Source organism: Callospermophilus lateralis, chromosome 2, assembly GCF_048772815.1.
Source record: "Callospermophilus lateralis isolate mCalLat2 chromosome 2, mCalLat2.hap1, whole genome shotgun sequence".
Classification (NCBI taxonomy): domain Eukaryota; kingdom Metazoa; phylum Chordata; class Mammalia; order Rodentia; family Sciuridae; genus Callospermophilus; species Callospermophilus lateralis.
In genome coordinates this window covers 161,854,524-161,870,377 of record NC_135306.1, presented here as the reverse complement: position 1 = coordinate 161,870,377, position 15,854 = coordinate 161,854,524, and the positions used below count along the sequence as shown (strand labels likewise).

Sequence of the window (15,854 nt, the reverse complement as noted above, 5' to 3'; positions counted from 1 at the left end):
AGCCAGGTTCAGCACAGCAACAATCAGAAGGAACAAATCAATCTGCCTCTCCATAGTCATCATGGGAGCCTTGCAATTTGCCACAATGACAGCCATGGAGGAAATGCAGGGGCAGTATCATTCCATTCCACGGGACTTTGGGCTTGTGCTAAAAGTGCTACAGAGCCCAGTAAGACAGACCTGACAATCCTCAGCCAAGAGGCAGCTATAATTCCTTGCAAGGGGAGATTTCAGGACTTGCCTGTATTCTGAGAGTTGTTTTAAAATGGAATTGTGTTACTCTCCTCCTGTGTTATGCAGACAGCATCAAAACTGTCAGTTCCTGCTGCCCAGGCTTCTTACATGTCATTATTAACTACCTGTCATGTGCCGATCTGCCCTACCAGGGCTGGAAGCCTTATGGGTAAGTGGGAAAATTCTTCCTAAGTGAGAGCTACATTTATTTCCAAGTTGGAAATACAGGAAAATGGAGTGAGAAGGTCCAGAACCAGGGTCCCTCCATGAGCATCAACCTCCCCACCCACCTCTACTCTGTGCAGCCAGAAAGTCCTGATTCCAGAGTGAGACTGCAGCTGCCCTGCTCCTCACCTACTCAGTGAGGGTCCTAACCTGCCTACTAACTTCTGTCCCCACAAGTCAATCTGAGACCCCACCCTGGACAAAGATAAGTACCCCTGATTCAGGACTCAGGCACAATAGATGCCAATAACTCTGTCCAGAATCTCTGTACCTTGGCAACTTGGTGCCTACCTCAACAAACCTGATGTACACTACCCCCTAAATTTGGGAGTGGGACTACAGACTCCTCTTGGACTCCTCTCTCCTTCCCCCTCCTTACCAGAGCTCCCAGCAGGCCTTATGGCCAACGCCATGCTGGCCAAGACAAAAACCTCATGTGGAATAATTGTTTTGAATTGAAAAGTCAATGTAATTCTGCTACAATGGGCAGATTAATTATTCTATAAGGAACGTATTCTGGGAAAGTCTCTACTGAGCTCCTTGGAGTTCCTGGGAGCGCTGTGACCCGGGCTCTTGTCACTGTGGTAGCAGAAAGAGGCATCAGACTTGACCCTTTATAGCCGAACACCATCGCCCTCAAGAACTAAGCTGCGATTTCCTGCAGAGCTTCTTCGTTCAGGTCTCCTGGGAGTCAGGCTGTTTTCCACAGCAAAGAAGAAGGGAGTTGCCCCTGGATCTTAAAAAAGATAAGGGAATGAGTGAAGGATGGAATGATTCACGGATGGAACAAACGCCCTCCTCTCAGACACATCCCTCCCAGGGAGAATGTCCGCCTCCGAGTGAGTGGCTGGGGAAGCAGACCTGGAGGGGTTGGGTGTGGCAGGGAGGACTCCAGCTGGCTCAACTCCATCCTGCAAAGAACCGAGGCAACCTGATGACTGACTGGGCTGCAGGTGGAAGAAACTGAGCCCTGAAGCACCAGCCCGACCTATTCTGTCAAAAGCCAACTGCAACCCAGCAGGCTCTCTTCCTAAGCCTGTCCCGTCCCTTGTGTCCTCAGGGTCCAGAGGGGGCCCTCCTCTGGCTTCCAGACCCAGCCTAAAGCACCAGTTTGCCTGTGGGTTTCGCCCCAGCATGGCCCTAAATATGATAAGATCACCTTTTCTACAGCAGACTGGTCGACTGTCCTGGGATTACCTCACATGTAACTGCAGTTACCAGGGTGGGAAGGACAACAGTTCTGGTGTTGGGAGATGGAGAGGAAGTCAGAAGAGAAAGAGGGACTTAGACCAAATCTCACGTGGGCATAGCCCACACAGGAATGGCCAGAACTCACAGGACAGGGCATGGTGGCTGCAGCTCCCAGGGTAGCTCCTGGTTGCCTCTACCCAAGGCAGCCACACCCTGGGCTCTGTCAGAGGGGAGTGGACACCAGGGCAATACCTAGGGCCACAAACAAACAGAAGGATGGCCATAAGAGAAGGTTCTAAACTTAAGGGCTGCCTGTACTAGAGCCCTACGCTGAGCATGTTCCTGGGCAGGCTGGATATTACCTGTCCCCTGACCTGTCACCCTCCCACCTCATCTTCTGTGACTTGGTCCTGCCAGCCAATTGGAAACAAATGTCAGCCCTAACAACCTACCACAGACATCGCCAGACCCAATAGCAGTAATTTCTCCTGATGATCAGTTCTAACTATTGACGTAAACAAGCCACTGTAATCCCTTGGCCTTCCAATTGCATCCCTGGAGCTCTATCCAAAGGAAATGATTCTGAATTTTTTTAAAATGTTTTAGGCAGCATTATTTCTAGGAAGGAAAAAAAAAAAAAAAAAAAGAGGATCAAAAGAAATGGTTAATAAGCCAGTCACTTAATGGAATATTAGGTGCCTATAACAATTTTAATACAATTTATGATAACAAAAAATTAAGTTATAATAAAAGAAAAACAATGATAAAGAATTTTTATCTATAAAACATATATAGAAAAATCACAACTTTAAATAGGAGGAAAGTTAGAATAAAGAAAAAAAAAGAAAGAAGTCAAAATCTACTAGTGCTTGCCTTTGGGATCAGAACTTGGTATGATTATTTTGTCTACTTTTCCATAAATGCCATAACCATGCTTTAATTTTATAATGAGGAAGAACAAACTTATGCTAAGGGATTTGGTTAATTTTTTCTTTCTTTCAAGAGAATGTTCAATAACTAAGAATATTTCTGTGCAACTGATAAAGTTCACTGTTTGTTCCACCCACGACGTAACATTTTCCAAGGGCTGGTATAGAGTGAAGACAATGCCATTGGTCACTGAGTGGTTTACCAAGGCTTTGGCAGCCTGGCCTATTCCAAGCATAAAGAATTACCACTTAGTAAATGCCAACAGAACTAGATTTTAGATGAGTTCCACAATGAGCGACAGACACTTTATACAAACATTTATCCGAGGCCCGAATAAAAATTACACACCTGCAATTAACAAATTCGAAGAGAAGCTCACGGGAAGGATGGTATTGAGCCAGTCTCTCCTCTTAGTTAGTTTCCTTTTTGGGGAAGTGGGGGGCAGTTGTTTTTGTTTTGTCTTTTGTTTTCTGTGTTTGGGGCAGGATGGGCTTTCTTGCTGAACAGTGATGTCTGGTCCTGTTTCTGGCTGACTTTCAGTGGCCTTAGCTATGCACTTTAGTGAGGACACAAGGTGAGATGAGCAGGACAGGGTGGGAGAGGGGAATGGGGCAGGATTCAGGGGATTTCAAGGCATTCTGAATCTCTCTAGTAGAGTGTTGGTCTGCACATGTCTCTTGACAGTGAGCTGTTTCATCTTCATCCTTCTTCATTTAAGCTTTCCATCGTGAATTTGTGCGAAGCCATTTCTGCAAAGCAAGCTTTCTTGGCCTCTATATACCATCTCATCCCTACCCAGACCAGAGGCCTCCTTGCAGATTCGTTGCCATTGGCTACTCAGTCGGCACCCACAGATTCTCAAGCCCAAACCTCTTGTTCCAGTGGTCCTTGTGTGTTAGCCAAATTAATGACTGGCTGATGATGTCTTTCCATATGAAGAAAAGAGATTCCTGGACAGTAGGATGAGGCAGTCTTATTAAGTTATATAACACACACACACACACACACACACACACACACTCTCTCTCTCTCTCTCAGGGGAGGTTGGCAAAAGTTGAGACCTAAATGGAGGTCAATGACCAGAAGAGCCACCTGAAGTTAGAACAGAGTTTGGAGCAACCTGGGGATTCCCTCAATGAGAATAAGACACCTACGGATGATCCAGGCAGTCAAGAAACATTTTACAGAGTACTTGTTAAGTATCAGGTGCTAAACTTTGCATGTGGGATACAAATGTGGGCACAGCAAACACAACTCCTGCCCCCACAGCATCTGCAGGGGAAATGAAAGGGAAGGCTGAGGTTCAGGGCACCAGGCAAGGACACTTGTCTTTAAGCAAAGCCCTCATTTGGATTTCCTATTGATTTCAGGCTGTCAAAAGTGAAAACTTTACATCTACTTTTAAAGTATTTTACTTTTATTTTTTAAAGTGTTTTATTGTTGGAATTGTTATAGGGCTTTCCCCAAATGTTGCTTTTTTCCAAGAGAGTGAATGGAGATCTTAGATGCTTACAAATGTTTACATGAGGATTTCATCTCTCCTCCTGCCTAATGGCTAAAACATAATTATGAACTGTGCTTGTTAACCAAATAGAGATATTCCACGAGACAAGGAGACCAAGTCCTAATATGGAGGTGTCCTTGGGCCAGGGCCCACTTATCCTGGTATCCATCTCCTCCACCCGACACAGAGGTGCCTTCATTAGCGGAGGAAAGAAAGAGGTCTTTGTGATGATGTAATTCCCAGACCACCCTACATGGACAATAAAACTAAATTTGAGAGAAGCCTGGTGAAACAAGAGCTCAGAAATCATAGAAGAGCAGGGCTGCAAGGGCCCCAAGAGGTTATTTAACCTAATCCCCTAATATTAGAAATGGGTAAATAACAGCAGAAAGGGGAAGAGACTTGTCTAAAATTATACAACCAGTTAGTGGTGCGCTATTTCCACCAAGACAAAAATATGGGAAATACACTCCATAGAAATTCGTGTGTGTGTGTGTGTGTGCGTGTTAAACATCATAGTAGGAAGGAGGGGTCCAGGAAGAAGTCTCCCCATGGCATGTGACATGTACAGTGACAAGTGGCTGTAATGCAATGTGGCCAGTGGCACTACAGAGAAGGCACAAGGTGCTATGGGTCACCGAGAAGGAAGCATCCCACCCTTCCTGGGGACCCTATAGAAGACAGTATGAAGAAGGGGAGACCTGGGTTGGGTCTTAATGAAATAACAGAGTTTGTTTAACAGAGAAGGGAAGAAGGTCTAGCAATGGGGAAGAACAGGATGTTTGAGGGATCCATGGTGATTTGCTGGTGAACATGGAGATTTCTTAGAAGGAAAACAGAGGGAACTGGACACACAATGTAAAAGAGTAGTTGTGAAGGTCTTGAATGCTATGCCAAGAAGCCCATCTTGGGGAGATGTAAACTTTGTTTTCAAAAACAACATATTGGCAAAAGGCTGAAGGACCAGGTTGAACACCAATGGGCCAGAGACAGGGAAACCAGGTGGGTGGATACTGCAATACTTCAGGTAGAAAATGAAGAGGGTAGAATTTTTAAAATAAACAAGTAATCTAAAAGAAGACAAAAGGGTACTTATGAGGCCTGAATTAGAACAGCAACATTTAGAAGGCAGAGTCAGCAAGTTTCACGAGAGATGGCTGGATGTGGGAGATGAATGGAGCTAACCCCTGCCCCGGGGCCACGTCCAGCCTGCTGTCCACTTTACACAGCCTCAGCCCGAGGATGGCTTTCCCAGTTTCTAAATGGCTGGAAAAAAATCAAAGGAGACACATGAAAATTATGTGAAATTCAAATTTAAGTGTCCATAATTACACTTGGTTGGTGTGTCTGTCATCCAGGGTGACAAGGCAGCACTGGATGGCCGTAACTGAGGACATTAAGAAAGTTTGTGACCTCTGAAATAGAAGATGTCCACAATGTGTCAGCCTTAGGCTGACAGCAGAAGAGCTGGAGCAGATTTGGGCAAGTGGGACAAATTATAATTCCACTGAAGGCATGCTGAGTTTAGAATCCCATGACACATCTGAGACTGTGGGAAGACATCCTAGGGCAGTGGGTGAAAGGTCAGGATCTGAGGCCAGGATTTGGGAACCGTCAATGGGAAGGTTGTGGTGAGGCTGTGGGAGCAGGTGGGACAGCCCAGGGAGAAAACCAGAGGGAGGGCAGGCAGGGTAGGCAGAAGGCCAGGAAATACAGCCAAGCGGCAAATAGAAGAAAAGAGGGGGACACAGGGAACAAATTCATGGTGGAAAAAGTCAAGGGAGGAGATGATTCTTTTTTTTTTTTTTTATTGCTGAAAATGCTTTTAAGGAAAAGAGGAGGTTGCTAAATGCCTTCATGAGCCCAAGTAGAATCAGAGTTGAAAAGGAGACAGGATTTTGGAGACCTCAACCAGAAGTCACCTAAATAGTGGCACTGAATCACTTCTCCAGTTGCCTTCCACACTCCACATTCTCCCCATTCTCCTCCTGTCACTCTGACTTCTGTCCTCTTGGATCTCTCTCACTGGTTCCTGCTCATCTATCAGCTTTTAAATGGAGAAAATTTACCTGGTTCACTCCTTAGACAGCTTCTATTCCCCAGCCCCTCACTGGAGATGGCACCCAGGGGTACTCTATCACTGAACTACACCTCCACTTCCTTTTATTATTATTATATTTTTTTAAACTTTGAGACCAGGTCTCTCCAGGTTGCCTAGAACTCCTGCCTCGATCTCCCCAGCAGCAGGGATTACAGGCATGCACGACCGCATCCTGCAAAAACTTCTTCTATTTTCTATTCATGCTCAATGGTCCCAGTGTTGGGGGTTTAAATACAGCTATGCACACCTATATCTCCAGACCCTCCCCTGATTTGCAGGACCAACTGCAAACTCATCACCTGTACTTGGAAGTACAACAGGTCCTTAACCAGATAGATCTAAAACCCAGCTCCATCTCTTCCTCCCCAAACCAGCCTGTCCGGCAGGATTCTCCATCACAGTTAAAATTAATTCCATCCTTCTGGGTGTTCAAACTCAAACCCCTGGAATCATTTTGATTCCACTCTCTCATTTTCCACCCAATCTTTCAGTAACTTCTATCTTCAGAATCTTCAAACTACTTCCAGAATTCAACGCTCACCCCTTCCACAGCTAGCACCCTGCTCCAGACCACCACTTTTGAGCCCCCTGACTCGTCTCCCTGCTTCCACCCCCGCTTGCTTTCAGTCACTGAACACTATCAGTGAGAGCCTGCTGAAACAGAAGTGAGGCCATGTCACTACTTTGTGAACTCTCCCAAGCCTTCCCATTTCCCTCTGAGCAGGGGCCCACGCCTTACGCTGGCTTCCAGGACCCTGCCCAATCTCACCCTCATTCGCTTGCTCTCTCCTCCAGTCATGGGGACCTCCTTGCTGATCCTTGATAACACACCAGGGCCACTCTTGGCTCAGGGTCTTTTGAATCTGCCACTCTATCCAACTGCAAAGTTCATATCCACAATGCAAAGACTCTCCCTCAATCCTGCAGGACTTGACTCAGGCACACCACAACCAGCGAGGCCTTTGCAAGCCATCCTATTTCAAACCCCCAACCACCCCTCTTCCCACAGCAATATTTCCTTTTTCCTGCCTTATTTTGTTCTAGAACACCAATCGCCACTCTGACAAAATACGCACATTTTACCAACTTATTGTTTTTTTTTTTTACAACGTTATTCTATTTATTTTTTTATGCAGTGCTGAGGACCAAACTCAAGGCGTCACACGTGCTAGGCCAGTGCTCTACCACTGAGCCACAACCCCAGCCCTACCAACTTGTTATTATATCTTTTCCATTAGAACGAAAGCTCCACAACAGGCATTTGTGTCTGTTTTCCTTTTCACACCCAATACAGTGCCTGGCAGAAGTAACTGGAGGGGAAAAAAAAAAATGGGAATACTGGAACGAAAAGGGATTAGGGGATGAGAAAGGAGAAGCAAGGACAGACAACCCTTTAGAGATCTCTGAGGTTTACCTGAAGAGGAAGCCAACATCAGGTTTTCTCTGAATGGGAAAGCAAGTTAACAAAATCAAATGTTAGAGAGAGCAACGAGAAAAAGACTGGGGATATGAGAAATGGAGCATCTGGCTATCCCCAGTCTGGGAGGAGGCTAAAAGGAAAGGAGAAGGGACCTCCTCAGAAGGGTCTGGGACAGGAAGAAAGCATGAAAGCAGAGCTGTAGATCTGGGCAGCACTGGACAGAGTGAAGGGAACATGAAGTCACTCAAACCTGACTCTCAATATTCTGTCTCAAAGTCCAGGAAGGACTTGAGTGACAAGGCCCTGGAGAAGGCACTTTGGAAAATGAGAGTGAAGTTGGGCAGGAAAGAAGCCTAGATTGCTGTGCAGTGCTGGGGACTTGCTCGTTCTACAGACCAAACATCCATTGCACGGATCAGGGAGTTTCCTCAGCAACGCTGGCCAGCCAGTCAGAATCCAGGGGTAGATGCTAGTATTGTTAAAAGAATTACGACTTTAAGGCTGGAGGTGTGGTTCAGGGCTTGCCTAGTACATGTGAGGCCTAGGTTTGATCCCAGAACTGAAATGAAATTTATTATCATCATTATTATTATTACATTAAAGCCCTCATTAGGTACTGAGCAAAATGCAAAACTCTCAAGAACATACTAAATGGGTAAAGACAGTGCCCACAGCTGCTGACCTAATTTGGGACACATTCAGCTGGCACTTAAGTCACGATGATGTCCTGAAAGAGCAAGTATTAGGGACACATCTGGAGGAAGAAAGATGAAAAGTGGCCCTCTGGCAAGTTGAGTCCAAGTGATCAGTCCAGGCGCCAACAAATAGAGACTGGAAACCCAGAGGAGAAGATCCACAGAGGAAAAACTAAAGCCACCTCCTACAACTCAGGAGAGTGGGCCTGGATCCTCTGAAATGCCAGAATGTGACACCTTGGCTAAGGGGAGGATCTGATTTGCAAAAAAAAGGCCCCTTTGTCTCTAAAGGGACCAAATAGTGCCTCACAGGTTCCACACAGTCTCGGGCTACTTGGCAAAATTTATAGAATTTATAAACTTTTCTGCAGTCCATAATAAAAAGACTATTTCAAATTCCAAAGACTCTTTAAAATTGAGTTCTCAATTTTATAAGCTACCATTATTTGTGCCACGCAATGTACATTACATGTTCTATCTCATTCTAGCCCAAACAACTTCCATGTAAAGATGCAATTTTTATTTTCATATCACAGGTGAAGAAACAAGTTTAGAGATTTGAGGGAACTTGTCCTAAGTTACAGCAATCAATAAGAGGCTAGAGCAGAAATCAACCCGAACACGTCTGATCTTAAAGACTATGCCTTGAATTACCAATTCTTTCTTGCCTAACACTACTTTTTCTTACCAAAATGCAAGAATCAGTATTTGTTTAAGGTATTTTTATATGAAGGTTGGGGATGTAGCTCAGTGATAAAGTGCTTGCCTAGCACGGGCAAGGCCCTGGGTTCCATTCCCAGCCCTGCAAAAAATAAACAAATTAAAAATAAAAATAGAGAAATAATGTATTCTTATGAGGCATAATTACTTTATGACATATGTATTAAATATCTATAGAAACATATATTTTATGTGAAATTATGGACCTAAAGAGTCTAACATGTATTATGTCTTTCCACTCTTTGCTTCTTATACTGAGGGAACACAGTAGGCATCAAATGAGTGAAAGGGAGTTGTTGGGCCCAGGAGAATCCTATGTCAAAGCACTGGGATAACTTGCAGACCTACGGATAACAGTGATCTTGAGGAATCATGAAAAATGAGAGGTTCTAGAACACTATGGGGAAAGTGGAAGAAGGCATAGTCATCAAAGCATAGATCTGTGAGCTTATGCAGGATGCCAAGCAAGAGCCAGCCTTACTGTTACTGCAGTGATGTTAATGAACCCTGGACAGGGACAGCCCTGATCACAGAGACCCAGCCCACACTAAGAACAGTCATTTCCCACCAGCCCCACTAATTTCTTGGACTGACTCATAGACCCACCCCCAGGCAGCAGCAAGCAGCTACAGCTGGGTGGTGGCTAGCCCCATTAGAAGCCATGAGCTATCCCATTCATCCATGTAAGACCTCTGTATTACCTAAAAGGCTGAATGACAGAATCAGGATATTACAGTTAAGTATAACAGGGAACAACACCAAGAAATAGGTATTATTGGACTGGAGATGTGGCTCAGTGGTAGAGCACTTGTCTAGCATGCACAAGACCCTGAGTTCAACCTTTAATACTAAAAGTAAAACAAAACAACAAAATGAAAAAAAAAAAAAGTATAACAGGGATAAAACAAAGACTTTGCACTTGGTTTCAAAAACCTAATTGAGTGAATCCATGATAGGGAAGGGCATGGATAAGAAGCAACAAATATAAAAATCCCTTTGACTAAGCTGATAACAGGTTCAATAAGAGATTGTGCTATATAGCTCCCAGAGTAAAGAAAAAGCACCCTTGGCTGCATTAATAGAATATTGTCTATGTTAGAATAAGGGAGGTGACAGCCCTATTCCATTCAGAGCTGGGTAGCTTTGACTACTGTACTATGTAGATGTCTGGGCAGCTCACTCTGACAGCATCTGCTAGGTATTCACCATCTCCCTCCACTTCCCTCTGTGGTCTATTCTTTGCTTATGAATACACAGGAGCTGGCCCCTACAAATTGCTGCACCCAAATTCCTTTGCCCTGGCAGCTTCCTACTAGGTTCAGCCTTGAATAGATTCATGGGCAAGAAGAAAGAAAACATGCCTTTTTTTGTACCATTCTCTCCCTCTTTCTGGCAGTAGCTATGTCCTTTTGCTATGACAGTCCTAATGAACAACCTCTCTTCCACAGCTCCAGCTTCTCACAGTTTCCAATTTGCTTCCCTCGTCCCTTCAGGCTTTGAGGTGGTAACAGCTTCCTCCTATTGCTAGCCCCTCAGCATCTCAGCATCCCTTTTGCTTCCTTTAACCTTCCCACAGCCCTATAAATAATCCCTTCACTAATTATTTTCAAAATCCCGACTAAGTCGGCCTTCTGTTTCCTGCAGGGACCCTGAAAGCAACTGAAGGGACAGGATGCCAGAATGCCTTAAGGTCATGTCTATGCAGAACAGCTCCAATAGGGAGGGGATGCCTGGCCTGGCCAAGGGAAGACTCCAGAAAGCACAGTCTATTTGAGAGGTTAACTGGACACTGTCAAACTTACCCTCCTGGTCCACAGAGAGTAGCAGGTACAGAAAAAAAAAAAAAAACATGTTTTGGCTAAATGGAAATTTTTCCCATAGTTGCTAAAGGTAGGGTGAGTCCTCAGTAATTCTGAGTTGCCCAGTCTGAAGCTGGATGAGGCCCTATTAGGAACCCTGTAAGAAAACATTAGAAATGCAGCCTAGAAAAGGGCTTTCCACGCCAAGATTTTATGACTTGCCACCAACTGTACACTAATAAAAGGTCTGCCAAAACACAGCGTACCCTGCTGATCCTTAGTTTCACTTTCTGTGGTTTTAGTTACCTGTGGTCCACTTCAGTCAGAAAATGTTAAATGGAAAATTCCAGAAAGAGTTCATAAATTTTAAATTGCACACCATGAGTGGAAAATTCCAACTACACAACTCATATGTTTGAAACTGTACACCATTCCAAATAGCATGAGGACATCTTGTGCCTGACCCCACCCCCTCCTGCCTGGGACATGAATCATCCCTTTGACCAGCGTATCCCCACTGCATATGCTACCCACCATTCGTCACTTAGTAGTCACCTTGGTTACTGGCTCAATTATTAGATCCACTGTCACAGTATTGCAGGACCTGTATTAAATTAACCCCCACCTAGTAGTCTAACTAAATCACGATGCCTATGTGACTGGTCTCATTTCATCTCATCACATGGACAGTGTATCTTCTCACACCATCATAAGAAGGGCGGGTAAATACAATAAGTCTTTTTGAGAAAGGCCACATTCATATAACTTGTATTACAAATATAAATAACTGTTCTATTTTAGTCATTATTGTTAACATCTTACTGTGCCTAGCTTATAGATTAAACTTTGTCAAGATATATATATATGAAAGACCAGTTGATATAGAGTTTGGTACTATCAATGATTTCAGGGATCCGCTGAGGGTCTTGGAACACATCACCTGTGGATAAGGGAGAACATGATAAAATTAAGGAAAATTTTGGGAATGTGTTTTGCTGCTTCTTACGTTTACCTAGGGAACAGAGGTCTAGTTTTTGGGTCCAGCTAATTCTCAACACCGAAATTGGTTTTTATGCTTTAAACAAAGTTAAGAACATGACTCATTTTACATCTCAACGTCACAGCTTTCAGAAGGGTTATTTCCAGTCCACTGAGCAATGTATTCAAAACTTTTTAACCTGGCAACCTCTACCCACGCATCTGTCAATCACTAGAATGCTTCTTGAGAAATGCGGCCTCATCTTCCAAATCAAAACCCAGGATGCAAATTCTACCCACAGGACAAAATTATCTTACATCCTGGGGAGGGGGAGAAGATTGCCTTAATTTCACCACGGTGGGGAAAAAAGAAACTGTGGTTTGTAAAGTCCCTGAATGTCTGAGTTCACAGCAGGGTCACGGCTCATGATGCCAAGTTTGTATCTAACCCGGGTATTCTCGAGTCAGAGTTTCAAGTTTATCATTTACTACCCCCGCGGTACCGCTAGGACAGTCAGTTCTTCACTCATTCATTCAACAAACATTTGATATTGATCAACTTCATTAACAGAGCCCTGGGGATGTACAAAACAGCCCAAGAGGCCAACGCTGCTTCGCTGCTGCAAGAGGACTTCAGCAAGTCCAAACGACCTGATTTTAAAGACCAATGAAGGCAAAGAGAGAGAATGACGGCGCCCGGAAAGTTTCAGTAGAAACTTGGTGAATGCCAGCCCTCGGGCGCTGGGAGGGCGGGGACACGGGCCCACAGGAGGACGCTGCCTACGGGATGGGGCTGGGTCCCGGCCCGAGCTCTGGGTCCTGCCGCCTCCCGAGGCCACGCGGCGCCCGCCCTCGGCCCAGCGGAGGCGTCCGCCTGGCCCCAAGCCCTGGAGAGCAGCATCCGGGAGGCGGCGGGAAGAGCGGCCTCCGAGACCCACCCGCGCAGGGCCGCAGTGCGGGGTGCGTCTAGCTCCCGCCGACTTCCAGGCAGCGCGCGCACGCCTCGCTGCGCGCCCCACCGCGCCGGGCACCCGCCGCGCGCTCCCGCCCAGCCCCGGCGCCCCGGCCCCCAGGCCCCCGGCCCCTGCAGGCCGTCGGGCTCCGCCGCACCTACCTTCCTTGGCTTTCTTCCTCCGGGCCAGGGTCCCTCCGAGTTTCCCCAAGAAGGAGTCATCTTTCTTGCGGGACGGGGGCGACTTGGGAGTGGGGGACTTGGGGACAGAGGGCGACTTCTGCGGGGAGGTAGCCATGGCGGCGGAGCGGGCAGCCGCGGGCCGAGCGGGACGCGGAGCTGGAGCTGGGCGGACGCGGCGGGCGGCGGCGGGACTGAGGCTGCGGCTTTCCAAACGGAAGCGGAATTATTCCAAGCATTTGAGGCAGCTCACGCTCGCCTTTCCCTTCCCTCGCTCCCTCCCTCGCGCCGCCCTCCGCCCTGGAAGGAGCTGCGCGCTGGGGCCCGCACCCTGGCCCGGCCTGCGCCCCTAGGCTGGCCGGAGCCGGGAGGATCCCCCGAATCTGCCCCATGCCGCAGGACATGTGGCCTTATCAGTTTGGGTGTAGGTGTAACTCTCCTGGCTGGAAGTGCTGGAACCTGGAAGACTGCACCCAGCACACATCCTAGCACAAATCAGGATCTGAACCAAACCAACTCTGTTACTCTGTCTCCCAGCTGCTTGGAGGCGCTTGTTCTTCTCCTGAATTGCTTCTTATAAAATTAGCCCAAGTCTTGACTTAATGAAACAAAGCAAGCCAGGTCCTTGAAGAAATACTGGAGTGGACCAAAATGTGTTTAGGCCCCATCAAACTGGGCATCACTAGTGTTACCTGGATTTATCCAGGGCCATCATCCTTCTCTTCTCCCATTCAAGAGAAGTTGGAAGTACATTAAGGTAGGGCCCAGGCTTATTCTTGCAGGACAACCATGTTTCTAGCAGCTCAATGGCTTGTACAAAGGAGGATCTTAAATGTTGGTGGGAACCGGCATGGGGAAAGCGCAACCATGGGCTCCTCAGACACCATCTCCCTTAGGGCAACTTATCCTGCCAAAGTAAAAGTGGTAGGGTGACCACCATGCTCACTTGGAATAACAGGGTTGTAGTCACACAAAACATGTTTCAAGAACTCGTACTGGAAATGATCCAAAGGCACACTGTATTGCATTTTCCCACCTTAAGTTCTCATCTGGGCTCTTGTTTTTGCCTCTCACAAACACACTTGGCAGCTGTGTTTCCTCCCCAGCCCTCAAGCTACAGTTGATTAAACCTGGGCCATCTCACCAAGAGCTCTAGGCTGAATAAACTGAATCAAGACTCTAAACTGGATCAACTATTGTCAGAAATTGAAAATTGGCAGGTGATCGTGCAGTCTAAAGTGGGGTACAGATTTTTAGCCACTGGCATGCTAATGAGTGGACAGAATGAAGGGAGCAAAGAAAAGTGTTCCTGAGCCCTTGGGTCTGATTGACTACCTGGACCTAAATCTCTCCCCAGCCCCCACTTGCAGTCCCTGCAGATCCAGCCCTTTTTTCCTTCTCAAGAGGCTTAGTGAAGCCTTCTAATAGCATACCAATTTAACCTGGCCTAATCAGCAAAGTGACAAGCAGCAATTCCTGAGTAGAACAAATATCTAACAAACAAGATGGTCAGTAGAACCTCAGCAGAGTATAGGTTCATTTTATTTTTGTTTGAGAGTCATAATTTTACCTTTTTTGAAAATTACCCTTTAATTGGTACCTCTTACCTAGCAGAAAGCAACAGAGTCAGGATGTCTGCTGACCTGGGAAAATGTCTACATCCCCTCCCTACAATCTTAGAGATGGTGGGAAGCTGCAATGAAATTATATTTTGATTACATCATTAATCGTTTTTGTCCAGGTTATCAGATACATGAGGACATCTTTGAAATCTGATCTCTATCCCCGGAAGCACTTCTTATTACAAGACATGCAGCACAATAGCTGTGTGGTCTTGGAAAAGTCCATTCCCTTTTCTGATCCTGCATTTCTTCCTCTATGGAATGAAGTGATTGGGACAGAATAGTGATTCTCAAACCTGACTGGACCTCACAATGCTCTGGGAGGTTACCTTGAACATTAAAAAGTCCATCTCCAGAAATTCTGATTCAATAAATCTGAGGATAAATCAAAGTATTTTAAAAAATAGATCACAGGGTGATTTCAGCACAGCTGGGATACTTCTGGTTCTAACATTCTATGGTTCTCTTTCACAGATTGCTGATATCTGCATGCAGGGCTTAGGTCCTAAATATGGCGTGATCAAGATTATCCACGGAGATCCCTTAAGTTGCTCACCAGTGCTCTTATGTATACAACTTTCCTAGCTAATTGTTATGATTTTCACTAAACTTTGAAAAACCACAGAGAAAAACTGAAAGGAAGAACAGAGTGTTCACTGTTGAAACCTGGCTCCCAGAAAACACCTGTAAAACAACCTGTGGAGAAGGCTGAGCTGTACTTCCTGTGCACGGTGATAAGGGGAGATCCTCCTTGGCAGACTACACAGCAACGGGAAAGGAAGACAAATTGGGATAAGCATCAGGTTTCAAAACTGGCCTTGCAACGGTTTGGCCAAGGATCATGATAAGATTGTTTAGGATCAGTGGACACAAGGTGAAGCTTTCAAAGAGTCTTAGAGAGTAAACAATCGTTTTAATGGTATCTATTGAAAAGTTTATGGATTTTATGTTGATTTCAGTGAGAACTGGGGGGAAGTTCTTGAACAATCAAATTATTTGCAAATTTTATCTCTCTGGTCAAGAGGTTTTTGGAATAAAGACAGAGGAATGATAAAGTCTATAAATGTAGGCAGTAAACTCCACGGATTTTAGTGGTTTCCCAGGTCTCAATATTATGCATATATCTTGCTTTCTAAAACATTTCTGCCTCTAAGATAATTATTAATCTCTTGAAAGGTTGATGGGAATGGATGGTGAATTGTAAATCTGTTTTACTTGAAGTGCAGTCCATAAACCCATGTTGATCCAGATCCTGTTATTGGTCTGCAAATATATAAATACAGAAATTGTGGTTTTAGAAACT

At 45.5% G+C, this 15,854-nt stretch overlaps 1 protein-coding gene and 1 long non-coding RNA gene across 2 annotated transcripts in view; one reads left to right on the top strand and one right to left on the bottom strand.

The window, feature by feature from the left end:
- Positions 1-13,169, bottom strand: part of Parva (parvin alpha) — a 152,993-nt gene extending 139,824 nt beyond the window's left edge. Inside the window, exon 1 of the mRNA XM_076846900.2 lies at positions 12,912-13,169. Coding sequence (XP_076703015.1) covers positions 12,912-13,047 — 136 coding nt within the window. The 5' untranslated portion in view covers positions 13,048-13,169. The remainder of the gene's footprint in view (positions 1-12,911) is intronic.
- Positions 12,561-15,473, top strand: LOC143392806 (uncharacterized). Its single transcript, XR_013090412.2, has 2 exons — positions 12,561-12,757; positions 15,026-15,473. It is a non-coding gene; the product is annotated as an uncharacterized LOC143392806 (long non-coding RNA).
- Positions 15,474-15,854: the final 381 nt, after the last annotated feature.